We start from the raw sequence: 27,424 nt of genomic DNA, 5'->3' as shown, positions 1-27,424 counted from the left end.
ATAAAATGAAGAATAATTTTTGGCTGTATGTAAGCCGGTAATTTGTGCCTTTTAGACAAATATGTTTTTTGTTTGTCCATACTTCTATCAAAGTCGCATAATAATGGCTCGTTTAACATAAAAATAATTTATTGCCAAAAGGTCAAATGGGACTAAAATTCACAATTTAATCTTCAAAAAATTGAACGTAAAGATCATATTATTGGCAATTACGTATCAGAATTAACATCTTTTTGTACTGAATAATCTGTAAAAAAAAGTGGAGGTTGTAGAACAAAATCTTGTCCCACTGTTGATGAATAATGGATTTTTTGATGAAATTTTGTTTCGAAATGAAAGGATGGCAGATAATGTTACCAACAACTTATCGCAAGGTTATAATTCTGTAATCAGTAAGTTTATGGCGGCAAAGGGGTGAATTTCTCTTTAAAGGGTGGCTATACGACCAAGTGTACGGTGCAGTCTTATTGTAAAATTCTGAAAAAGGTACTGTAACCTCATTTGACATACACGTGTTAAAACTTTTATTACTTATGGGGCTTAAGCCAAAGCACCCTTATAAGTCAAACTGTGTAGCTGTGAACTGAGTTGAGTAATACAATCGCCTGTTTGACTTTTAAGGGTGGTTTGGCTTAAGCCGCTTAAGTCATAAAAGTTTTAACAGGTGTATGTCAAATGAGGTTACTTTATGTATCATAAACAATCCGAAAAAAATTAACAAAAAACGACCCTGGTTTAATAACAAAAAAGAATTTTTTTCGTGTATGAAACAAGCTCGTTTTAGATAAAGTATTCATAAAAAAATTGTCATAAAAAATGTACGTATAACAGTCATACATACTATGGACAACAAAGTGAGGAAAAAGCTGTCAAGTGTTTTGAAATAAATAAAAGTATAATAAACACTGAACGGTGTGGCTTGTTTATTTCAAAACAATTTCCTTACTTGGCTGCTAGTCCAGACAGGGTTCTAGAGGATAGGAGTGCATTAGTCGAAATTAAATGCCCTTCAAAATCGCAAGATTTGTCTCCCAAAGAAGCGGTTAGAACAAAAATAATCAAATTTTGTACACTGACAGATAGAGATTTAAAACTAAAAAAAAATCATGATTACTACTTTCAAGTCCAGGTAGAAATGCTTGTTACGGGTATTTCGCAAGTTTATTTTGTTGTGTGAACACCCAAAGGAATAAATATTAAAAAAAAAAATACAAAGACGAAGAAATATCTAAAAAGATGGTAGATAAACTTGTCAGATTTTACTTTGGCTCATTATGGCCCGAAATAATTGATTCAAGAAGAAAGAAGAACCTGCTTTTGCGACAGATTTTTTTTAATAAATAAGATTTGTTTCTATATTTTTATGTACTTTGATAATTTATTAGGAGTACATTTTTTATCACCAAGACTTGCATATTTTTATTATAAATATATTTCGAAAATGATCTCTCTGCAAATGAAAACATATACGAGCAGCTTTTGGAAAACGATTTTTCAACGCGTGTTAAACAGAAGCTGTATTTTATATATTTTCTATTATTATTATATAGTTTTGGAAATTTCTTTCTACCCTATAAAATTTTATTGGCAATAACGAACCGGACAATAGCAAGAGATATTTATAACTTAAAGTTGTCGCGTGACGGTAATCCCCAGATGTTAGAAAGCAGAATAATTCAGGTCCGGACAGGGACCATCGTTACTCACAAACGAAAATGACCATTATTTAATGAGTACAACCACCTGCTAAATGTTCTCTGACAAATTCGGATGCACTGGTGTGGGCCATAAATATTTCTTACCATTGTACCACTGTCCGTCTCGTTTTGTCAATAAAATGTTATAGGGTAGAATGAAATTTCCCAAACTGTAAATATGTTTATTAGTTTTATTAATTAGCAAAGCAAAATATACATTAATGAATCTTTTAAAATAAATATTTCAAATGTCTTTCGTCTAAATTATTTTTTCTTGGTGTAAGAATTTGGCTTTCGCTGCTAAATACCCTCTTCACAAGGTGTTATTGTAACATTCAACAACCGTGGATTATGGTTAATGGTATCAGATTTATTACCCTTCAGGATTATATTTAAAGATGGATAATACTGAAGGTTACACAATATAGAATATGATGGTACATTACATTTAAAATATGGGAGCTTTGGTAAACAGATTATTGGCTTGGTATTAGTCACATAACGTACCTACTAGTCGACCTTTTATCTGTATTTTTTGTATGGAACCACCATCACCAACATGAAATGTCAAAATTACTATTACAATAATTAAACTGCCAACTACTAAAGAAACGTAAAATAAAAAAGCTGTATCTGTTTCTGCGGTATGTATTTTTTATCTAGATGATGCAGATATTTTGTGCTTAATTTTGATTTTATCTATATATAGATAATAATAGATAACCTGTATATTCATAATCCGCACAAACATAATTAGTATCCATCTAAGTTTAAAATTATTCATCAAAATTAAAAACCCTAATACCGTTTCGTTCTGTATATTACCGATCGTATCAAATCCTTCTTTTATTATCTAAATAACAAGAAAACGGTATTAATAATACATTTAGGCGAATAAATTAATAGACGGGCTTGATAAGACTTGTGTCCAAATGTGTTTGAATATAATTTATCGCGAATATTAAAATTAATATTTCAAAAGGATACGGGAAATGATTATTCTGTGCTGAATGTACGTTGTGGCAGCCTGTCATAAATTATCATTATTCTTTATTGTCGGCTTACGATGTTTTTATGGTCCATGTCCCGTCATAGTGTATCTCAGCGCGTCAGGTGGATTTAAAGAAGAATTGCTGGTTGCGTTTAAGGCAACGAATGGCGCCCAATTCAAACTTGTCTGTCGTCTAGCGTTCCCCTTTAAAACAAGCCAACATAAAAAATAATGCGTAGAGAAAAGGTTTGGAACAAAAATAAATTTAAATATTTAAGGCAACCCTCGTTGCAGTTACTCTTTTTTAACAATGCCCCTTTTTTGCAGTGTGCTTAATGACCGTCGGTTTAAGTTTGGTCTATGGTCGACAACAATATTTCCGAGTACAACCTCGGGATGTTCAAGTGCAAGAAGGTGGTGAGGCGATGCTGGAATGCGAGGTGGCTAATTTGGCGGGTCAAGTACAATGGACGAAAAATGGATTCGTCTTAGGTAGGAATTTTTATTTTGTGGAAGATATCATAAGCATAATCACAAGCAGATGCAAAATGTCACGAATTTTACATAACAAAAATTCGTCACATACGCAAAAAAAATCACTTTCACTGAATGTTTTTAAGTTTTAAAAACGTACCGACTTTCCAAGAAAAGCGATTTTTGCAACTCATAAACAGATCAAGTGCCGGAGGCAAAAGCCAGAAGAAACTTTTTTTCATAAACTGAGACCGAACCACTTTATGAATTTGCTTGGTAGTATAAACCTAAATTAGATTTGTCAGCGTTGTCATATGACTTGCTCTGAGCAAAGGTGTGCTATTGAGTACGTTTACAGCGCTAAGCTTATAATGGACTGACCCATACCCTCACCCAAATAAAACTTACGTAGTCCTTTTTAGTCTGCATTTGCATCAGCAACTCAAGACAACCGGACGTGGGCAAGTGTTTCAGGAGTTATTGAGCACATGCATTTCTAATTCTGGTTTTTAAATCTTCACAATTACGAATCGGACTTTGGTAAACTTGTTCTTTTACAACCCCCTGAGGAAGAAATCTAACGGTGTTAAGTAGGGACTACGAGGGGACCATGCATTCACACTGCCTCTGTCAATCCACTTATTTGCAAACGTCTCATCAAGATAGTCCCTAACGACTCTGTGATAATAAGGTGGTGCCCCACCCTGCTGAAACCACGGCTCTTTTCGGAAGTTGAGAGGAACATTTTCTAATAACCTCGGAAAATCATTTTCCAAAAATTATCGATACCTGTGTCCTGTTAAGTTGCCTTCAAAGTATGGGCCAATTACGTAATCTGCAATAATCCCAACCCACACATTTATGAAATAAACATTTTGAAAATGAACAGTTCTGATCCAGTGTGGGTTTTGAATAAAAAATTGTTGTCCAACTCTAGTTGATGTTGCATAAGATTGCAAATTTGTATTCTTCCTGGAAAGTCTTCTTATTTTTGATCTTGTACTAATGTCACATGGTAAGGGTGGAACTTATTCGCTCTCAAAATTTTTGAATCGGAAGATTGAGATATTCCTACCTGTCGTGCTATAAATCTTTGGCCCACATGCGGGTCATTGTCTGCGGCTTCAATTATACCAATTTTATTTTCGACACCAGTAGCGGTAAGTCCTTTATTTATGGTTTCTTTCGGTCAATTTTGTCTTAACGTGTTTTCTAAACATCTGAAGATTTGGTCGGATGGATGATAGATGTCGCCTGTCGGGATATCTTCTTTCGTGGAGATTTGCTGTTGCAACGGCATTTTTTTCGCATTTTCCAAAAATCAAGATCATACCAACTTTTTCATCATTCGTGCATTTAACCCTTATGAAATTAATATTATTGATCGCAAAATACGACACAGTACAGCCAATTACAAAAACGTTTTTTGATAACGTGCCATCAACAAAATTTGTCTTCTTTTATGATGGTCATATAAGCTTATAGCTCTTGGGCGACTTTACATACCATGGTATCTGTTGGAGATTTTACGCGTCAACACTTCTCTCGTGGACAGATTCACCCTAACTTGCCACCTTCTCTTATCAACACCTTAACACCCAACTCTTTGCTCTTATCACACAACCCGATTCCGGCCATCACAACACACCTGGGCCTTCACGCCCCATCGGTTAAAGTCTATTTCAGAACTCCGTTCGCTTAAGTCATAAACTGCTCCAAATTTAGACAGATTTCAGGGTTTCTCAACGGTCGGTCGCTTGAGAGATGATAATTCTCAAAAATTACTGCAACAATAGAGCAAACGATTCGTTTTATTTTCTTAATTGTAAATAATAAAGAAATAGGTTACCTTTAAAAAAAATTGGTATTTCAGTTTCTCTTGTACATATAAATGCAGTGTTTCGACATTTTTAACGTCACTGCTTTAAGCATTGTGTAAATTGCTATATCATACAACCATACTGAAAGTGCACTATAGTTTTCTTGCTTCAACTCATTTGCTATATACTGAAAGACAAGGACACCCTTAAATTCAACGCTTACCGGCGAAAAGAAGGGGACAGCTTGTTCTTTAACAAAAGAAGTCCGGTGGTAAAAGCCTACTTACTGTGTGATAATTGTTGATTTACAATAACCCCGGTTTATGGCTTAGACGAACGGAGTTCTGAAATAGACTAGATTTTTACTAACTGCCCTCAAAATTTACCCTGGGCGTCTGAGAGATCTGTCTTAAGTGGGGGTTAATAATTAACACTGATTGGTTTTGTCGCCTTTAAGACCTCCACTAAAAATTCCGCTTACACTAATTAGGGACGAATCCTACAACGTTAATTAAATCATGTTCTGTTTGTCCACAGGGTCCTCGTCGGTTATTCCGGGTTTGCCTCGACACTCTGTGATCGTTGACCGTCGTCACGGAATATTTAACTTGAGGGTGAGGAATGCTTCGATAGAGGACGACGCCGAATACGAGTGCCAAGTGGGACCGGCAAGGCCTCATAAGGCAATTCGGGCAAGAGCTAGGCTCAACGTCATCTGTAAGTACCTCAATCAAGTTTGATTAAGGTTATTTCATACGTTCTCGAACGCAGTCCTGTTTTTAATTTAGTAAGCGACCATACAGCGGCTAGGGGTAACGTTTTGTTGCGTAGTGACAATATGGACGGGATCTCGGAGATGCTGTACCACTGATGCAAATGTTCGCGCACACACTCTGCATTGGAAAACTCTACCATACACCGATTTCAACGACCGCTCGATAATCACTGGCCCTTTTCGTGTTTTTCACGTTGCGATTAAAAAAGTGCCTGATAAAGTTACTTTTTTGGTTCTTACTCCGAGTCCCCTGCCCATTCATTGCAGTAATTATGTAGGTCACGAAACATTACCAGCGGCGCGTATAACAATTTACGTTTAATTTCAAATAATTTTTTAGACACTGCTACCACTTAGGACCGTGAATTTTTGCCAATGACATAATCATGTTGTGACCTATTCCCCTTTTTTTTTGCATGTATTTCGCAGTCAGCCTGTATGTGTATATGTCTTCTTTATATTCCTCCCTCGTGTAGTACAGAGAATTACAGCATCCTTTTCGACTCACTAATGTCTTTACAATGTTTATACAACTTGGATTTAGGCGACTTTAACATGCCGGAATATCGGAATTGGGCTTTAACAAATTCTAGTTCTCCACTTTGCACATGTTTCAATAATTTTGTGAATTTCTTCAATTTAACTCAATACAATCATATTAATAATAGCCTAGACAGAATATTAGCTTTGGTTTTATGTAATAAAAATGCGAAGTTAGTAGAGCGCTAGATATCCTCAACTCTGAAGACTATTACCATCCTGCTCTTGAAATTTGTCTTCAGCATTTCACATCTCCTTATATCAAATTTCCAGTTTCCAATTCATCAGAATATAATTTCAAGAAAGCTAACTTCCAGGACCTGTATTCAGCAATAGCCGATGCCAGTTTGGATTTCCTTAATGAAATTTAATATGTGGATGAATTAATATCTGCATTTATGCCAAATTAAATTATATTTTTGACCAATGCGTTCCCAAAAAATCATCCCCTCTTGGATCACTTCCATCTTGGTTTAATAAATATATAATTAAACTTATAAAACAAAAACATGCGCCATGGTTGAAATTTAAAAAATCGAGAGCACAAGAAGATTATCATACTTTTAAAACTCTAAGATCCAGGCTTAAAAAGAGAAGAAGAAGAAGTTGTTTATACAAAAGTCTAAAATCAATGGGTTTCAAGTATAAATTTGAAAATAATCGGAAGATACTTACAGAAAAACCATATGTAATTGCCAAACGTTTAAAATTTCTAAAAAATTATCTCAAATATAAGCAGGATTACCCCGATGTTAAATTCATACTCTTGGTTGAAACATGGATATATAAACACGGTTCACAACTTAAGACTTGGATCAGTGACAATATGCCCAAAAAATACAAAGTTCCCAAATTTTAAGGCACGCGGTCACTGTGTTGCTCGCAGGTTGTTCAGAAGGCTTCATTAACGGATGTAACTTACTTTTGCATTCTTCAAACAATGACAGGGACTATCATAAGGCTATGAATGAATTTTTATTCAAACAATGGGTAGTAGAACAGCTTGTACCAAGTTTGAGGTCCAATTTAGCAATAATTCAAAAATAGTAGTCATACTAGATAATACTAGTTATCATTCGACCAAACTAGAAAATCCACCTACAAAATCTTCAAAGAAAGCTATTCTCCAAGATCACCTGGCCAAATATGATATCACTTTTGATCCAAAATTGACGCAGAAACAGTTATGAGCCTTAGTTGAGCCAACCATTGCAAATGCCCCGATCAAATATGAAATCGATAGGTACATTACTGGCACAAAAAGGCATTGATGTGTTGCTATTACCATTTTACCATTGCCAGTACAACTCAATTGACTTGGCATGGTCCCATTGTAAAGGATTTTACAATTTTTCCATGAGAATTCCAATGGCAAGGATCGTGTTACACACTTGTGGATTGAAGCTTTGGATCATTTTATGCCACAAATGTGGCACAATAGCATTCACCACTGTGAAAAACTAATACAAGCAGACTGGCGTAAGGAAATGGGCATTTTAAGCCTATTTGTAAAAGTTTTTTCTTATCCTTTCAACGCGTCCTGTCAAACACTCCCATCTACAACGTTGCCGGTAGTTTCCGATATTATTGTGTCAAAAATTTGCGAAGTTGATGACTTTTTAATTAAAAAATAGACTTTACCTATTAGATGCACGAATGATTGCCTTATTCTACAACAGGATATCGGCAAGATTTACGACAGAAGTTCTGAAAATAACCTTATTCTCATATATGTAAAAGTACTATATTGCTAACTCTTCAGAAGTAATATAGAAACGGTGTCCACGGACAAAAAGAGACGGAAGATATTGTTTTCTATCTATAAGAGTACCGAGGGTATGTATGTACACAAAATAGAAGCGAAAGTACGAAATGTAAAAACGCATCCAGTCACGCTAGCGACTACAGATCAAGCAAGTATGCGGAGTACTGTTTGGTACCACAGAGAGACAGAGAGGTCCAATATATTGCTCTGGCGTTGTGTTTTCGGACTCTTTTGAGGCCAGTTAGCAATATAGTAGTATTAGATATATGCTTATTCTTAGTAAAGATAAATGTTGTGTAGTGTCATTTACTAAAAAAGTCATTAATAATATTAGGTACAATTACGTAATTCATAATCAAGTCATAAACATATCCAATACATTCAAAGACCTTTGTGCTATCTTTGACACTAAACTTTCCTTTAAATGTCACAGTGAAGCAATTACTTCAATAGCGTATAAAACGCTAGGCTTTGTTTTACGCAACTTTAAATATTTTAATAATCCAACAATGCTCCTTGTCTTACATAAAACACTGGTAAGAACTAAACTTGAATATGTATATATATAATTTTGTATCATCTCCTATTTATAAAATCCATATAGATGCACTTGGAAAAATTCAAAGACATTTCACCAAAAACTTTTTATTTATAGTTAAAAGGGAAGATCCTCCTCGAGGGTATTCTCAAAATGTTATCTTAGAAAGCGTTCAACTTACAACTCTGGATAGTAGGCGCAGATATTTTTTCGTTAAATTTCTGTATCAATTATTATTAAACTATTGTATTGATTGTCCTGAACTGCTAGCAAATTTCTATTTTCGGGTACCAAGATTCAATTCTCCAAAACACTGTTTTTGCATTGTGATGCACCGAAAACAAATATTCTGATAATGTCACCATTGCACCAAATCATGAACATTTATTCAGCCACAGATTTTGACATCTTCTGCATGAACACACGCAATTTCTTCTCAGTTCTCAGTTACGACATCTAATAAACACTACTTTCTAATATGGAACCAGTAGTATCCTTCTATCTATGTATTTAGAACAATTAAGATGCTCCTTCTTATGTTGGCTTATAATTGGACTTAGATCTGTTAGCCCACCTATCCACAATAATAATAATATGGAGTAGTCTTAATAAAATTGATGTCGGATTTCTAAAGCGGGAAGGTTGAATTTATCGCAATGTCAACAATATATTTATTCAGATTTCCTTCTATAAAAAAATTTACAATTCACTCTTTTCAGCGCCGCCCTCATCCGTTGAAATTTTAGACCACCGGCATTTTTCAAAGATCGAAGTAAAAGAAAATGAAGAGTTCCATCTCGAATGCAGAGTGCGAAATGCAAAACCCGCAGCAAAAATTGTCTGGTACAGAGGAATCGTAGAATTAAACATACGTAAGCACTTTAAATATTTGCTCGACTTAGGATGACAAACTTTTTCACTGCAGCCAATCGCGATGATCAAATAATTGAAGTTCCCGGGAAAAACGGGGACAAAAGATTTACCAGATACGACACGCATTCTCGCATATCGTTGAAGCCAACAGCTCAAGATGATTATGCCAGATACACGTGCGAAGCGAGGCACGAAGCATTATCTTCCGACATACATATGAAAACAACAGTGCAGCTTAGCGTATTTTGTAAGTAACTTTACTCTTTATCGTTTAACACACTCTGACTCCGAATGTACTCAGATCCGCCTGGTTTGCCATATATTGAGGGGTATACGGAAGGGAAGACTATCCGACGAGGCCAAACCGTGGAGTTGGCGTGTCGTAGTAGAGGAGGCAATCCTCCAGCCCAATTAATCTGGTACAAGAACGGCAAACAAATCCAAAAGGCGTACAAAACGGCCGCAAGAGTTTCACAAAACGTTTACATCTTCACAGCGGGCGCCAGCGACAACAAGGCAAGATACAAGTGCGAATCTAGCAACATCATGTCCAAATCTCCGTTGAAAGCAGAAGTCGACATGACCGTTTTATGTAATTAACTCCGATTATTGTCGTAACGTTCCAGTACTATTTCGTTTTTTTTTTAGTTTCTCCAGCACGTGTCACCATATCAGGTAAAACCGAGGCCAAAATTGGCGATCTAGTTACCTTGACTTGCACAACCGCAAACTCGAATCCACCTGCAGAAATGAAGTGGATGGTGGCCGGCAGACAGATTAGAAATGCCACCTCCAGAACTCTTGTTTCTCCAGAAGGAGGCTGGATTACAACGTCCAACATCACAGCCGTTGTTGAGCCTAACAGGACAAGTTTAGTTGTAACTTGTCACGGATTGAACATGCAGTTAAGAGAAAATGTAGTCTCTACGCATACTATCAACGTTTTATGTAAGTCTTCTTCGTCGTCTTGGACGTCTTATAATGTATTCTCTTATAGATCCACCAAATCCGCCTTTTATTCATGGATATAGATATACGGAGAGGTCGTATATACCGTCGGGGACCATGCAAAAGATCTCGTGTACATCATATGGAGGAAACCCTTTGGCCACTCTGACGTGGTATAAAAACGACAAGAAGATCAATTCAATTATAAAAACGACTGACAAATCGGTAACGGCGGAAATAACGATCGTAACAAATGTTACTGACAATAAAGCCAAATACAGATGTGAAGCGGCGAATTCAGCAATCGATATTCCATTATTTGAAGACATCACTATGAACGTGTATTGTAAGCGATTCATCATGGTAGATTATTTTCTAGTTTCGTCTAAACCTGTCTTTGTAGTTCCTCCCGACTATGTGACAATTCGGAAAGATCCTGTAGAATTAAAACCAAACGAGCAAGCAACGTTAACGTGCGACTCGGGTTCAAGTAATCCCCCAGCTAAAATATTATGGTGGAGGGACGGCATCCTCGTACAAGGTTTGTACAACACGACGAAAGCAGGTCTTCATGGAGGCACCGTGTCCACAATCGAACTAAAACTCAATATCACCGAACAACTTAACGGAATTGTTTACACGTGTCAAGCTACTAATGAAGCCTTACGACGTTCCGCTCACGACACGATCACTCTCCAAGTTTTATGTGAGGATAAACTCTTGGCGCTAATATGACATCTCTTAATCCTTAATCCTACACTTTTAGACAAACCCGTTTTCGATAAAGATAACGAAGAAGCGGTCACAGGAGTAGAAGGCGAACCACTGATCGTCTCGCTGAAAGCGGATGGCAGTCCGCAAAATATCGCATACACTTGGACCAAAGACGGCCTACCGATTATACAATCGTCAACTGGTTCTGGTGTGGAACGAATCTTCTCTGACGGTCCTGTTTTAAATATAACAAGATTAAGCAGACACGACGCTGGCACGTACACCTGCGAAGCGATAAATTCGCAGGGTAGTTCGGTCATTCAAATTAACATTACTGTCCAATGTATGTTCAATTGCTATCCAACCATGTCACTCAGTTTTACAGTAAATCAAATTGCAGATGCGGCGACGATCGTTGCCACAAGCGAGAGTGTGATAGTGAATCCGAATGAAACTGCCATACTCTGGTGTACAGCGGATGGCAATCCGTTGTCTGATGGTACGATTACGTGGAAAAGAGACGATTTTCCGGATTTGGATTCCCGCACTTCAGTCATGTATCATAAAACAGGAACGTCGTATTTGAGGATAACTCATGTCACAAGGAACGATTTAGGAAATTTCCAGTGCACTGTCAACAACGGAGTTGGGAATGTTACAACGAAAGATGTGATGCTCATAGTGAAACGTAAGTAATCGAATTCGCAAATCGGTTTTTAATTCTAACGAGTTACAAACACAGATAAACCCGAAATCGACGAACATCCTGCTCTGCTGAAATTTGCAAGCGATGAGGGCGACACGGGGAAAGTTATTTGCAGGAGTCAGGCCTCTCCTCTAGCTAGATACTCTTGGGCTCGATCAGGGTGGCCAATTACTGCCAACACTACAGGAAAATACTACTCTACTTTTAGACAGGTGAGCTTGGAATAATCTCGATAGAGTGGCAGATTTACACAAAAGCTTTGTGCTTTTCTTTTTCTTCATTCTTCAACGTCTTTGTTTTAATTTTCAGATCGATGCTTTAACGTCTGAATCCGTCCTGTACATTACTCACGTAACTTCATCCGATTACGGTAACTACGAATGCGTTGCGAGAAACGAACTAGGCTTCTCTACAATTTCACCGAGACTTGAAGTAACTTCTGCTCCAGATACGCCGACGCTTCTAACAATATTAAATGTGACTGACGATACCGTCACACTGGGATGGACACCTGGTTTTGACGGTGGCCTGAAAGCCTCATATCTGATTAGATACAGGCGAGTAAATGATGATGGCTATAAATATGTGGACGTAGTGCCTCATAATGCGATTATATTTACAATACGTAATTTGGAAGTTAACACACAATACGTGTTTTCCATTATGGCGATGAATAAAGTGGGAAACAGCAAGTTTATTACTGATCTGTTGTCGGCGAACACATCAAGTGAGTTTTTCTTTTGTTCTCTCGTTTCGCGTATTTTGCTTATTACAATGTTCGCATTTGCACTAACACGTTCTTTGTTTTTTACATGCAATTCTTTATTAACGAACTAACTGTAGACAAATCACCTCCGTCTAATTCGCCACCCAGCATAGATGAGAAAAACTTGAAAAATTTTCCCGATTTCCCTATAATAGTGGGCACTATTCTGGGCACCTTACTAATACTAATGTACGTCTTGCTAATTAGTTGCTTACACAGAAGATCCAAGAAACGTATTCCAGGTAATTAATACGTTTTATTTTCTTTTGTCTAATGTACAACGACCATATCGATAAGATTGTTCCGCCAGATTTGTTGGATAAACAGGATTTACCGAGAATTGTTATTATTAGTGTTTCCGTTATTGGTATTTTCTTTTTAATTACCAACATCGTATTAGTTGCCGGTTGCATTCTTAAACGAAGAGCTAAAAGAATCCGAGGTTCGTTTTCACATTTGATATTTTATTTACTCGCGCATTTTATTATTTATCGCAGTAGTTTATATACTTGTTTCATTTTTTTTTTCAGAACAAAATAATCAAACTCGTACATCGGCTACCATCGAAATCTGTGCTCCGAATAGCCACAACGATACCGTCACAGGTGAAACATCCTCATTTAATGAGAAAATTGAAACTTACACTAACGAAGAAAGTAACAACGATTGCGTGGTAACTATTTTTGAAGGAAGTAACAACGATTGCGTGGTAAGTTTTTTTTTAATAAATACTTTAGCACTTTTCATTTTTCACGACATGATCAGTACTAATTCATATCAAATTTTCTGCTTTCTTAGATTAAACAACTTACTTGTGATTGTGAATAGACCCTGTGTATGTGAAAATGATGAGAACTCTTAAAGATTTATAGTTTCGGTAATTAAAAAATTAACCCTTTCTATTTTTGTAAAACTTTAAAATAAATGTTCGCAAAATAATATAATTACTTTCATGATCAGAGACAACAAGATGTGAATAAGCATTCAGATAGTCTTTTTATTTGACAAAGCAGCTACATCTGTATGATCGTAAATAAATAAATTATTATAAATAGTGTTGCCTTAAAACTATAATATGTATTATGACGAAGAAGATTTTTCAAACCGCCATCAATTTTTTACACAAGCGTTTTTTTTTTTCATTTTATATCAATAAGTTTTTAATTAAATAAGAATTTTTATCAGAATAGGTTAGTCCTAATCTTATAACTGTGTGAAAAATTCATTGTTTTCTGAATGCAGGAACACAATTTAGAGCAGCTTAGGTAATGAAATTCGAAGGAAACTCTAGGGTATAAAAAATCATTTCAGAACAATACTCTCCGATTGCTTCATCCAAAACTTATTTTTTATGAATTTTATGTTGCATACTTTTAAAATGGTTTGTCTGTTCACTTAACATTAATATATGTCGTCAAAACTTTAAAAATGATCTAATGTAATGACTTTTTATAACATTGTAAAGTATGTCTACAGTAAACCATTGACAGCTAACAACGCGGAAATATCACTTATTTATGCACAACAGTGTGAATGAATAAACACATGCGTTTTCACTGTGTTTTCTTCCATCAAACAAGCAACGCCAACTCGATGACTTTTTCAATTGAACATCCATTACTACAGAACAATAGTGTCACTGCTAAGAACGTGTGTATATGAATAATATTTATTAAAATGTTGGTTTTGAATTCGAAAATTATATAAAAAAATTGGTCTAAAGACAGTACTTTTCTTGTTGTGGCTATTATGTTTTTTTCGCGCTACATTTTTAAATAAATTGAGGATTAATTTTTTCCATTTTGTCATTATTTGGCATTGACATCTTTGTCATTTTTTTCTGTGATTGCTATGATTACGGTTTAAAAGAAAAATTAAATTCCACGAAGTCGTCTCTGGGGCGTATGATATGTTGCCTATGCAAAAATTGTCAGGTGTGAACAAATAAAGTGGGATGATAAAATTAACAACCTGTTTAGTACTTGTAATTTAAGACAAATAGCCATGACACAGATATCAACCTGTAGACGTGACGGTGAAACACAAATTAAACTAAATCATGGTTTCTACGAATTGCAATAACTGGATGACATATTTTGCACATATTGGGTAGAATTTATTCCCCAAAATTTTGAGATAATGTCATCGATTTTTTGGGGAAATAAACAGATTTATTTGGAGTAACACTTTATCATGCTTACAATGACTATGAAACGTCTTATATTTTGGTAAAATCAATGCTGAATTCAAGCCATTTTCATTATGCAGCATTTCTAAAAACGTAATCTTCTGGATATAAAAGCAAACAGTCAAAAACACTCACAGCAACAGAAGTAATAGTATTTAACATTACTAGCATGGTAAAAGGGTTTTTACTGGCGGACAGAAGGATATGTCCCCTTCTGGAGCCAGTAAAAACCCTTTTACTGTGCGTGTATTGTTCAATATTATATCTGTTTTTCACTTGTAAATAACTATTATAAATTATTAAAAACTCTAGAAGGTCCAATATTTGAAGAAACATCGTATGAGCTTTAGACGTATTGCCTTGGAAACGCACGTCAGCATAGCACTTGTCATAGCATTTACTGCGTTGTCTAGTTCTGTCATTTAGATTTTTCGATTTATCGTTTTCGATGTGTTGAAATGAGTGTGGCGCAAGCTATATTACTGAGGAAGCAGCAATTGTAAGTGAAAATTTACCTGAATCAATTTTGGCCGTCATTTCCACTTATAATTGTTTAAAATGTTTAAAAAACATGGCAGTATGAGCACGAGCAGGGCTGTAAAAATTTTACTGGCTAGCCAGTAAAATTTTTACAGGCTATAACCAGTTAAGTGACATTTTCATGTTGAATACAGTGACTTGGTAAATTGATGTTTACAAGTGAGAAACAAGTAAACAAGTTTATAAAAGAAGCTCTTGACATAATTCATTTATTTACAATATTTTATTTTCTGACAACTCTCACTTTATAGGTAGTACTCATTACTGCTATTTCTGGTGCTTGTCGCCACAAGAATTGAAACATTTAAAACAAAATGACACAAAGGACACTGGAAAAATATTTGTTGTGAAAATATCTAATAGCAAATCAAAAATATCTAGACATTTTATTATTCAGGGATTGTTTTACCAAATTTGTAGAAAATACATAATTCATTCTTTGTGCGCAAAGTAAAGATGCTAACATCACACAATTTTTTTTTACCTAGTTGTACGTAGTTTCTATAATTATATTGTTTAATAAATTAAAGAAAAAACTTTGAATAGAAAAATTAGGTCGTAGAAAAAGTATATGACATAACTCTGGTGGTAAGCTAATTACGAACCCATCTTATATCACTCCCTCGCTACGCTCGCTCGTGTACATACTTCTTTGTTCGTAATTAGCTTCTTACCACTCTCGATATGTAATATACTATTAACGCTGCGAGGAAATGCCTCGTTGATGATGGGAAACGATGATAATTGTCTAGAGGAGAGAAATCTTTAAATGAGCCCCCCCCCCTTTCAGTTTACGAAATATGAACTTTGTTAATTTAATTGCCGTTAATGAACTATTAGCAATCTTGTGTGCAGAATTAAGAAGTGTTATAATGTAACAATTAAGTATATGCATCCATAAACGTATTTATAACTTGTAAACAAAGGGTGTTATCCTGACTATGTGAATTTCATGAAATCTCGTAGTAAATGTATGTCTAAGCAAATCTACAAATCTAAATCTGTTAAATTATATTAGAACTAGTTAACGATTAAAATCCTAACCTGATCGGTGAATTAACAAACAGTAAAACAAATTTAAGCTACGTGTAGCTCTTTTTCGGATTAGAAAACCGCAAGATTTAGCTCCGCGTATTGGGGAAAACTGTGACGTTACAATTAATTGTCGTTAAACAAAGGCTTCCTCCCTTTTATTAACTACCAAGTCAATCAATTTAACCTTGCTAACTTGCAGCGTCCTTTTCACCATGCTCTCGCCATGCCGCTATCTTGTCTACCACTACCGCCCTCTAACTAACCAGCAGAACTACCAGCTAACCCCAAGCGCTAACGTGCACATGGTTGCCTGTATTTAACGATTTTTTTTGTTTTGATTTTTTTTTTCAAATTCAAATTGTTCAAACGTGATTTCGCGCCGCTGTTAATTAATTTCAGCGCGAAATTTTGATTCAAATTCGGTCACCACAATGATGTAATTTTGTTCACACAATTTAAAACAACCGACTAATTTCGTTGTTTCGTTACTATAAATAGTATAATAGTAAATAGTAATAACGTTATAAATGGAACGCAAAGTAACGCCTGAATATTTTTGCCAGGAGGATGGCCGTAAACAAGCAACAAGCACTTACCTCGTGGACCAAAAGGACTACCCACGTCCGCAACCAATATGTCTTAGTGATGAGCTTCAGATGCAAATTAACATGGTTCACAACACGCACACTCTTTCTCATCCTCATCATCACCACCAGCATTTTATGCATGATAGGACCAGAGCTAGGGATGATCAAAACCTTGGCTATCAAGGCACTATGTCAGGTAACTAACTCGCTTGCTACCTACCTACTAACGATCGCCTATTTGAAAAATGCAAACTTTAGCTGCTTGAAGCTGGTTGATCTGTAGCGTTGCAAAACTTTCAAATACTTAATGTTAACCTCTAAAAACATGTTTTGATATTTTGGTGCCAAAAGTTTTTAATCTACGAGAAGAATTATAGTAAGCAGTTAAGTGTTTTTTTAATTGCAGGTAGACAGTGTGTTCAGATTTCTATAGATTAAATAGTTTAGATTATTGTATAAATGAAAATATCATCTGTGATTTGTTATTTTTACTCTGCTTTTACTATTTTAAATCTATAGATATATTTTTCTTTATCTTAATTATTCTAAATAATTATGTTTTAAAGAACTTTCCTTTTTCTGAGATAATTTTTATTGGACACACATACATGTTCTTTAATTGAGAGTGGTCAATTATACCTTAGCTCCATCCTATGAACTCGAAAATGCCACGAACTCTTTCACATTGTAGCTAGAGATAAAATCTTTGTTAACATTTATGGGTTATATTCGGGCTTGTTTTAACCATTCTGAACTTCTTGCGATATGCACAATCGATTCATTTGGCGAAAAGAAGACGATTGGATATACTTAGTTTCAACGTTTGGCACTTGTTGACTCAAGGGATTAGTTCAAAAATCTCAGAAATGTAACTTTTGATGTTTTCTCTTACGACTTCAATACATCATATTTAATAAAACAAATTATTTGATATGATTTTATGTCTCAAAAATAAAATATGTACAAAAAAATTGTGTGTCCTCTCTAATAGTAGAAATTCGCTCAAAATATTTCCAATTCTTTAAGAAAAATACGCAGTGCGCAGTTTTTGTTATTCCATACCTTTTGTCGTTAAATTATAAATTTTTTTTAATTTTTTTGTCATAGTTGACTATTCTTTATCATTTTGTTGCTCAAAAGCTATTCGAAATTTCGTTATTATTACATAGTTACATAACTAGATAAAGCTGATTTAAGCAATATGGCTTTTCATAGTGTCTTCAAATTTCTTCAACAAAGAAAAAAATTTGTCTGCATAAATCCAGCATCTGTGTAGAATGGAGTATAACATTATTTTTAAAACAAATATCTGTCAACGAAACAAATTTATTTATCATTATAGACAGGTAATCGATGTATTTGTAACATTCTCCTGTTCCATCAAGTTAAGTCAAGTCGGTTCAAGTAACTTTGCTTTAAAATAATCAAATAAATAATGTTCACTGCGCTTGCGCAGAAGAACAAAATACTGGAATTAAAAACAAAAAACAAATGTTAACCAACTGGCAACACCGTTATCCTTTCTCTAACATTCTACATTAATCAATTATAAACTTTACACTGTCATCAAGTGTGAACTCACTGGAACAAAACGAATTATTTATTGTCTTCATCTTGATGTTTTAAAATTTTCGATTGCACAACTCCGTCCTTTAACACATTTTGACAATGTACATTCAGGCCATGACTTTATAAAATACGTAAATCAAATTTCAGCAAAATCGTCCTACATAAGTGCCCCATCGCCAGCACCTCCAGCGGACGGGTCCTATTACAACATGCCCGACCGCTATCTTTCGTATTCACCACCTCTAGATTTTCAAGATCCGCCTCCAATACCGGCACTTCCTCACGTGGATCATATGCACAACCTGATGACACCGCCTCTTCCGGCCAATGAATCTCTTCTCCGCCATCAGCGAGATGCCGTTCCATCGCCAGACGTTCGTCACAAGACCAGCGAGAATCCCCAAAGTCTCCTAGCTCAAATTCTTGAACAAGAAGGATATCTTGTCTGAGACAAGGAGGATATTTTGTATGTCCCGTAAAATATAAAATGCGATTGATGCTCAATTTTGTGAATTTAAAAACGATCGCTGCAATACAAAGACATAAGCGATCAATTAATAACAGTGTATTTTGCTAAGTTTACTCAACAAAAACTATGTAAAAACAATTGATAGTGTTGTCTGGATATATTGTGTTAAATGTTAGTTTAAGTTCTGTTTGCATTTTTTTATATGAGTAAAAAATGTTATTTACTAGTCGAATCCAACAACCAAAGTGTTACTTCTCTTAAGTTTGAATATAATTCTATTTTTCGAATTTTATAAGTTAACATTTCACAACTTTTGTAAGTATGGATTTAATTTTCGTTTTTCTTGGGTCCATTTATTTTCTTTTCTTCTATGTACACAACTTTGTTACGTTAATAAATTTTGTACCTATACATATTAGGAAAACACGATTGTTTATTTAACTCGTTTAAAAATTTTGTGAAAACTGACAGCAATACGGCAGTGCATACTGTTAGGTCGAATGGCTGATTAATAGTGATTATCAACGCGCGGAATAATATCTCATACGCTCGATTCAGTGCTGCCGCGTCAATACTTTGATTACAAATATATTTTTCCTTTGGACTATATCAACATAATATGACACTTCTGTGGTGCTGTGGTTGAAAAATTAAAAAGGGCACCGAGTATTATTATTTGAAGTTATATAATAATAGGAATATATAGAAGTAGCTTTTTTACTAGCTGTAAACACTCCTAGAGACGCACTGGCCACGACCTTGTGGACCAGATCAAAGCATCCTCGCACTGGTGATTATAAATCGGAGTGAGTAAAACTCAACAATCTATTTCTTACTAACTCAAATTTACACGACTAACTATTACAGCGATTATTATTCTCGGTCATCGGTGCCGACGCTGGCTCGATGACTTTTTCTACATTTTCCTGCACCTGTGACAATACAGCACCTATTCCGATGTTGCTCGCGTCCGTGTCCAAGATGAACTTTCCCGATGATTGAGGATAGGGCAGGATAGGATCAGAGCATAGTGCGTTCTTCAATCTTTTAAAGGCTGCTTTATATTCAGCAGTCCAGTTAAACTGGGACTTCAAATCCGTCAGCCGGTGCAGAGGAGCAGTAATATCATCAAACTCGTTGACAAACCTTCTGTAGTACGTGCACAATCCCAAGAAACTCCGAACTTCGTGTTTATCTCTTGACCTTGGCCAATCGCGAATCGCATTGATCTTTGTTCCCATAGCGTTGATCCCGCTTGCCGAAACAGTATACCCCAGAAATCCTACTTCTTTTCGGAAAAGGAGGCACTTCTTCGGATTCGACTTCAAATTTGCCTCCTTCATTGAGCTAAATTCTTCTTCCAAGTTGGTCAAGCGCTCCTCAAATGTCTGTTCCATTACCATGATGTCGTCTAAATAAACCAAACATCTTTTCCATGTCAACCGGCAGAAAAATCTGTCTTTTCCTTATCTTCTGGATGAATACTAACTTGCCAGTAGCCGCTTTTCCGGTCTAACGTGGAAAACCAGGCGGATCCTGATAGTGTTGTGAGCGTGTCATCAATACATGGAAGCTGGTAACTGTTTTTCTTTGTTACATGGTTTATTTCCCTGCAGTCTACGCAGAATCTCGTCGACCCATCTTTTTTGGTGACTAGCACTACAACCACGTACTGTTTGATTCCTCTATAACGCCGTCATCCAGCATTTTCCGTACAAATTTCTCGGACTCATCTTGTTTTACCAAAGGTAGGTAGTCTTCGCGTAGCTTGGGGGATCGGTTGCGCATCTCCAGTGTTTATCCGAGGTCGCACTATGTTTTTGGGCCCAGAGGACTCTCCAGATTCAAACATTCCACTGTGTTTCTGCAGAAACCCTCTTCTATATTCCGTTGATGATCGGTTAAATGCCCAAGCTATAGGGCAGGAATTTCTAAGTTGCTTTTTCTTTCTTCATCAGTGTTGTCAGGAAGTCCTCCGTTATGATGAACTATCTTCGTGAACCTCCTCACTCTTGATGTTCCTGGGTTTGGTAAAAACATTTGCGACGCTTACAGGTATGTCATTTTCGGTATTGATCAAAGCAGTGACAATCATGAAATTCTTCTTGGGGGTGTGTGATGGTTGAATAATGCCGAGGGCAAATCCGGGTTCGATTTCTGCTCTAACTGGAACAATCGTCTCTGCATTCCCTCTGACTTTCACATTCTGGCACGTGATCAATCTTACAGGCTTGGATTCAATACTGCGTTGATTCTGGATAAACTCTCCATTGCCAAGACGTAGGACTTTCTCCACTGGATCGACCGTCAATCCATGGCGGCTAATCAAATCCATTCCCAAAATGAAGTCATCTTCCATGCCAGCCACGAGAGCGCGATGTCTTATCTTCAGCTGACCAATGTAGATTTCTACTTCTGACTGGCCCATGATTGGCGTCGACTCTCCAGTGACTATCTTCAAATTGATTGTTTCGGATCAAGTCGCTACGGGTTTAGTATGTCAGCTTTTCGTCTTCTCGGCATTGTAATGAACTTCATAAAACGACACAGAATTATTTTCAGTCAATCAAATCTGTACATTTTGTCTTGAGAATTTTAAAGTTTTGAAAACTTCAAATTAAATCCTCGAATAACGGAAAAGTTTGAGGTTTTGTCGAAACCTTCAAACTTTCGCAATGTGTAACTAAATTCACTTTAACCAAGACTTTTCTTAAAATAAACGACGTTTTTTTTACGATAAAACAAAGAACGATTTGAAATGCAATATACTTTTCACAATCGCACGGAAGAAATAGTTTTGTCAGTTAGACGACAGGTCCGTCAAGAACGCCCTACTATTGAAATCAATTGGAAGTGGCGATTCCCATAAAAAATTTTTAGAATATTTTTATTTTTTAGCTGTTCTTTTAAGTTTTCCCTATTTTTTCTAATTTATAAACCATCCCCGTTATATAAAAAATTGTTCACATCGGTCAAGCCGTTTAGAATATTAAAAAATGGGGGTTGGTGGTATAAAGGTGAAAATTTAGAGTTATATGTATTTTTGATGCCAAATCTTAAAAAAATAAAAATAAAAAATTTTGTCCAAAAAATAAAAAAAAATTTAGGGTGGGCCACCCTTATGACTTAGGGGTATAAAACATAGTTTACAACCTATTTTCAGATCTACCGAATATACATAAAAAAATTTATACAAATCGGTCAAACCGTTTCGGCGGAGTTCGGTTACAAACACTGTGACGCGAGCATTTTATATATACATATACATAGGTATATTTTACATGATTATTTTAAAACAAATTTCATTACTATAAAAAAGGTTCTACTGAATCGAACTTAAAAGATATACTGTCACGGACTTTTTTTTAAGCAGCGTAAGCAACGGAAGCTGTCAAAGGAGGAATAATTTCCTCCTTTATCCGATATGTTTCATTGCTACTTCGCTTTTATTGATGTTATTAGCCTATATGTATAGAAGATAAATAGACTATCCAACACAAAAAGATTTTTCGAATTCGAACCAGTAGTTTCCGAGATTATCGCGTTCAACCAAACAAACTCTTCAACTTTATAATATAAGAATAGAAGTATAGATGAATGCCACGGTGCCCTTAGCCTGAATCTGCCTCCCTGCGTAACCGGGAGAGAATTTACCTATACCCTTTTTGTCACCTTGACCACTGGGAGACAACTTACCTACAGCCCCGAACGTACCGACTTAATCCCTTGTAAAAACGTCTCCTTTATTGACTTTATACCCATTTTGGTTTTATCCTCGTATTTCTAAATTTCTTATCGCATTTGATCTTATTTTACTGCTTTAATGCCTTTTCGTTTGACTTTAGAACTCAAATTTTGTGTTATTTTAGGTTTTACCAAGTTTTACTAAAAAAAAAGTCTAAAGAATGGTATTTCCCTTTTCAGTGAAATATGATCCGTTTTGTCACAAATTTTAAATATTTATGTTTACGGTAAGAAATATCATGAGTTCGCCTAACGGCTTGATGTCATTATCGCTAAAGAAGTACTCAAACCTCATGTGACATACACCTGATAAAACTTTTATGACTTAAGCGGCTTAAGCCAAAGCACCCTTATAAGACAAACTGGCTATTATAAGCTTTGTGGAACCGAACCGCAAGATTATTACTGTCTATCTGTATAATGTAGCTGTGAACTGAGTTAAGTATTACAGGTTTGTGTATACCTAGCATCCAAAATTTATTATCAATGTTTAGAAATTCTAAAGTGAATACCGAAAGTAACTTGAATTCTTTAATTTTTCGGTTTGCAGTTTTTCGAGGTTCCAAGTATAAATTTTTCAATTGTCTACGTTTTTAATTTTTCGATTTGCATTTCTCGTTTCCAATTTTTCGGTTTTTCAATGTTTTGATTTTATATTTCGTTTGTTTATAGTTGTGAAATTTTTCAATTATTGGATTTTAATTAAAGCTTTCATTTATTCGATTCAATAATTCTTCGATTTTATAATTTTTGGGTTTTCTAATTTTTCGATTTTTCAAATTTGTGAATCTAAAAAATGGAAAAACAATGAGATTGAAAAATCAAAAATGAAAAAGTGTAAAGAAATCAGGAACTTGAAAAAGTGAAGAAACGAAAAATTGAAAAATCTAAATAACTGAAAGTCCAAAAATAGCAAAATTCAAAAATCCAGGAATAAAAATCGAACATGAAAATTCGAAAAATTTAATAAACGAAAATGGTGATAAATGATGAGAACTGGAAAAAGTAAGAAAAAAGAAAAAAATAATAAAATCCAAACTTGACAAGATAATCTGAATTAAAAAAAAAAACGAAAATTTGAATAATCAAAAAAACGGGAAACTGAAAAATCAAAAATTAAAAAAAAATGACGACTTAAAATATCGAAAAATTGAAAAATCGGGAAACCAAAAAATTTTAAATATTGAAAAATGGAGACGTGAAATGGAAAATCTGAAAACTCGAAAAATGTCAAATTAAAAAAAAGAGAAATCAAAAAATCTAAAATTTAAAAAATTGAGAAAGCGAAAAATTGAAATATCAAAAAATGTCAAATTTTAAGAAAACGAAAAGTTGAAAAACTGATAATTGAAAAAAAGAACCGGGAAATCTACATTGAACATTTTCCAAAATTAAAGTGCTGAAAAACTGAGAAATTAAAAAAAAGAAGAAAATTTGAAAAACTGGAATATAAAAAAAAAAATAAAAAAAATTTAAATGCAAATAACTTAAAAGCCGAAAAATCTTGACACCCTACGGGCTCGGAAAGTGCAACCAAACCATCAAATTTTAGATAGAAATCGTATTTTTTTTAATTTTTATTAAATCTGAACTATATTTCAACATTTTTTGCAGAATCGTCTCAAATTACGAAAAGGAGACGTTTGGGGCAGTTTTAAGCATTCTGGCGTTCGTAGATACAAGAAAATTGTTAAAATTCTTCAGAAACGTCATTTTTGAAGCGCGTTTTCTTGTAGTTTTAAGCCAACCAGACACCCAACGGGCTCGGAAAGATCAACAAAACCATCAAATTTTAGCTAGAAATCTTTTCTGCATCCGTCTGTTGTTGCGTTCAAAGAAAGAGTGATTGTATCAAGACGTATATTACAATAAACAAATTAACTTATACACATCTAAGTATTGCACTTGACATCAAAATTAATAAATAACGAATTATCAATAAGCAATAATTACAATATTTTCAACGACAATCTGCCAAAAGAGTTACTTAATTCCTCTCTTGTTCCTTAAGACGAATACAATACACTAGACACTTTTTTTCTTCTATTTTAGGGGGAAACTTGTATTGTGGTCCGTGATGTTAGTATTGAGCGTCCGATGGCAGGAGTCCATTGCAATGTGCCGGGGCTTGAGGCCTACGGGCCACGTCCCAGGGTCAGTACCGGTTATTTGACAAGTCCTGATCGTACTCCAATACCAGCCGTTTTATGTGCGACAGCTTGTCGTGGAGATAGTGAAACCTTCGCTTTAATTTCTGGTACTCCAGATCTTTCTTGTTTTCATTGTATTCCCTAACGATTTGCATTTTTAAGTCCTGAAACAACGACAAAACGAAATGTAACCACAATAAAATATGTAATTCCTAGACACATAACTTTACAATTATGGGAAAATTTATCCATTCGATAACGCATGTAAAATTCATATTTTTTATGCTAAACATAAATATTTAAAATTGATCGGATTTTGCCGAAAAACTAAAAGTTCTAGAGTTAAACGAACTATGCTCAATGTTTAAAAATACTAATTTGAATATCGAAATCACTAGAATTAGAGAATATAAAATTCGACTTACTTTAAACCTGGGACTAGAAGCGTCTTCTTGCTTAAGCATCGATTCAAAACTGACAAACCTCTTCGAAACCTTGTCCACAATTCCGCACAAGTTCTTGTATTCGGCGAAGTCGGCATTGAAATCGGCTTCGAACCTCCGTCTCTGCTCGCCATCCTTGATCCTGGTGTACTTCCTGCAATCATAGATAACCTGTTACATCATTTCAACAACGAAATTTGCGTGTTTCTTACGTTAAGTAATCCGGGAACTCCGAACTGCTGTCCACTCGCACCGGCGTCACCGGGGCCCCGTTCGCGTACCCGCTGTCCGTCTTGCCCGTCTGCGGCGAGCCGTTCCTACAATCCCGCGAGTCGGTGACGAGCCGCCGCTGGCTGTTGTTCTCTACCGGTGAGCGGTAGGTGGTTTGTTCCGAGGGCTTCCGGTAATGGGAGATGCGTTGGCGCTTGGTGGGGAAGCCGTCCGGGTTGTCGTAGTATCCGGGTCGCTTGAACGACGACGTCGTGATCGGCGGCAGAGAGCCGGGGTGGGTGCTGGTCGGGGACTGGCCGCTGCCGGAGCTGCCGCCATCGCTGCTGTCCGGAGAGGTGAGGTTCTGGGACTTACGTCTGCAGATAAACACATTGCCTTTAAGGCGCTCCATAGCAAAAGGGGACACTCTAGAAACTGCAGGGGACACTTTGGAAACTCTACGAGACATTTTGGCGTAAGATTTCAAAATCACTGCTAGGGAGGTCTATACCCTTTCGTAGTAGCAGGTGGAATAAAAATAAGTAAAAATAAAACCAAGAGTACGAAAGCTAATTAAGTGGTGGTACTGTGTTGAGCCCTGCATCCTCATTGGTTTAGATAAAGAGGGAGGGTGTTTTCAACACCCATTGGTTCAGATAAGGGGAGGCTGTTGTTAATTCCTCAATAAGTACTAATCCCTGCCCGGCGGTAAAACCAGGAGTACCATTTTTGGGATCGTTACTCTAATAACTGAATAAATTATAATATTAAAAATAAATTTTAGTTCTACGTTTTTTGGACGTTTCATGACCCCTAGACTATGAAAAATAGGTCTCTCGTTTTCTAGGTGTTTTATAAATCCGTGTTCTAGACATCTAGAATTTTGGAAAAATCAATATTCTATAACAATTTTTCGAATTTTCCATATCTGATGTTGCCAACTTTCGGTTATTCAATTTTCCGATTTTTAAAATGTTTTGATTTCTGGGTTTACATTCCGATGATACAATTTCTCCACCTGCTGTGTGGAGAAAAAAAAAGCCAATTAAACGCAGAATTAGAATTAATTTAACAAAATAATAGAAACAGAGCGACACTTTAAGAGACGTCTGTAAGAGTTAACGGAATTATTTTGGCGTGAAAACGTATATTAATTGCCAAATTTATAATCAAATGATGAAAAACACTGTTTATTTTTTTTTTAAGAAAATATCGTACTTGGTCTGTTTCTGTTATTTTGTTAAATTAAATTTAATTGTGCGTTTAATTGTCATCTTTTTGTTGCGAATTTGTACATCATGTGTCAATAGTGAATCATTCTTTAATAAAATAACGATCATTAGTTAAATAATTTTTAAAGTGGTTTTGTGAAATTTTTCAGGGTGGCCGGTTTTTTTTGCCGGTCAGTGTAGATATGAAGTAATACATTGCTGGTGTAGTTGAAAGTTTCTTTAAACAAATTAATAAAACAGATTTGGTCTAGCTAATTTAAAACAGTCGGGTATAGTCGTGGAAATACACCTAGTCAAAAACACTTACAATGTGAGCTTTTTTAGTAACATTTCGTAGGTGATTTCTTATTATTATGTTATGAATATGTTGCTATGGATAAATTTGAATTTGAAATTCGCAATTATTGAAAGCTACAGACACTAAAAAGGGAAAATCCATAAGGGAAATTTTTTGTAAATTGAATTTTTAACTTGGAAGACTCATTAATTAGTAGCGTATGTACTCTGTATCCAAACTAAATTTCAAACTTATTAATTATTATATTAACTAAATTATTATTAACATTAATAATAATTGTAAATTGTAATAATAATTGTATAAAAAATGTAAAGCTCTTCCTGCTGGTGGTATGGTCTGCATTAAATGCAAT

General features: G+C 35.4%; 1 protein-coding gene across 1 annotated transcript; it reads left to right on the top strand.

Moving 5' to 3' along the window:
* Positions 1-340: 340 nt before the first annotated feature.
* Positions 341-18,975, top strand: LOC135144267 (nephrin-like). The gene is made up of 18 exons (XM_064076245.1): positions 341-392; positions 3,016-3,180; positions 5,520-5,699; positions 9,320-9,472; positions 9,526-9,720; positions 9,775-10,065; positions 10,122-10,421; positions 10,471-10,767; positions 10,825-11,127; positions 11,188-11,478; positions 11,536-11,823; positions 11,878-12,053; positions 12,151-12,568; positions 12,870-13,049; positions 13,138-13,280; positions 16,418-16,423; positions 16,934-17,153; positions 18,674-18,975. Exons 1-18 carry the CDS (start codon positions 341-343, stop codon positions 18,973-18,975), a joined length of 3,960 nt encoding a protein of 1,319 aa, XP_063932315.1.
* Positions 18,976-27,424: the final 8,449 nt, after the last annotated feature.

Source organism: Zophobas morio, unplaced genomic scaffold (genome assembly GCF_036711695.1).
Source record: "Zophobas morio isolate AGI-343-1 ecotype UQ-CSIRO unplaced genomic scaffold, CSIRO_AGI_Zmor_V1 ptg000089l, whole genome shotgun sequence".
NCBI classification, from domain to species: Eukaryota; Metazoa; Arthropoda; class Insecta; order Coleoptera; family Tenebrionidae; genus Zophobas; species Zophobas morio.
This window is presented reverse-complemented; position numbering and strand designations above follow the sequence as displayed.

Excerpts from the sequence above, each read along its gene's own strand:
- LOC135144267 (XM_064076245.1), top strand. The coding sequence starts at position 341 with ATGGCAGATAATGTTACCAACAACTTATCGCAAGGTTATAATTCTGTA. Across the intron at positions 10,066-10,121 it reads AGTCGACATGACCGTTTTAT|TTTCTCCAGCACGTGTCACC; the intron begins GTAATTAACTCC and ends TTTTTTTTTTAG. Across the intron at positions 12,569-12,869 it reads GTTGTCGGCGAACACATCAA|TCTTTTGTCTAATGTACAAC; the intron begins GTGAGTTTTTCT and ends TACGTTTTATTT.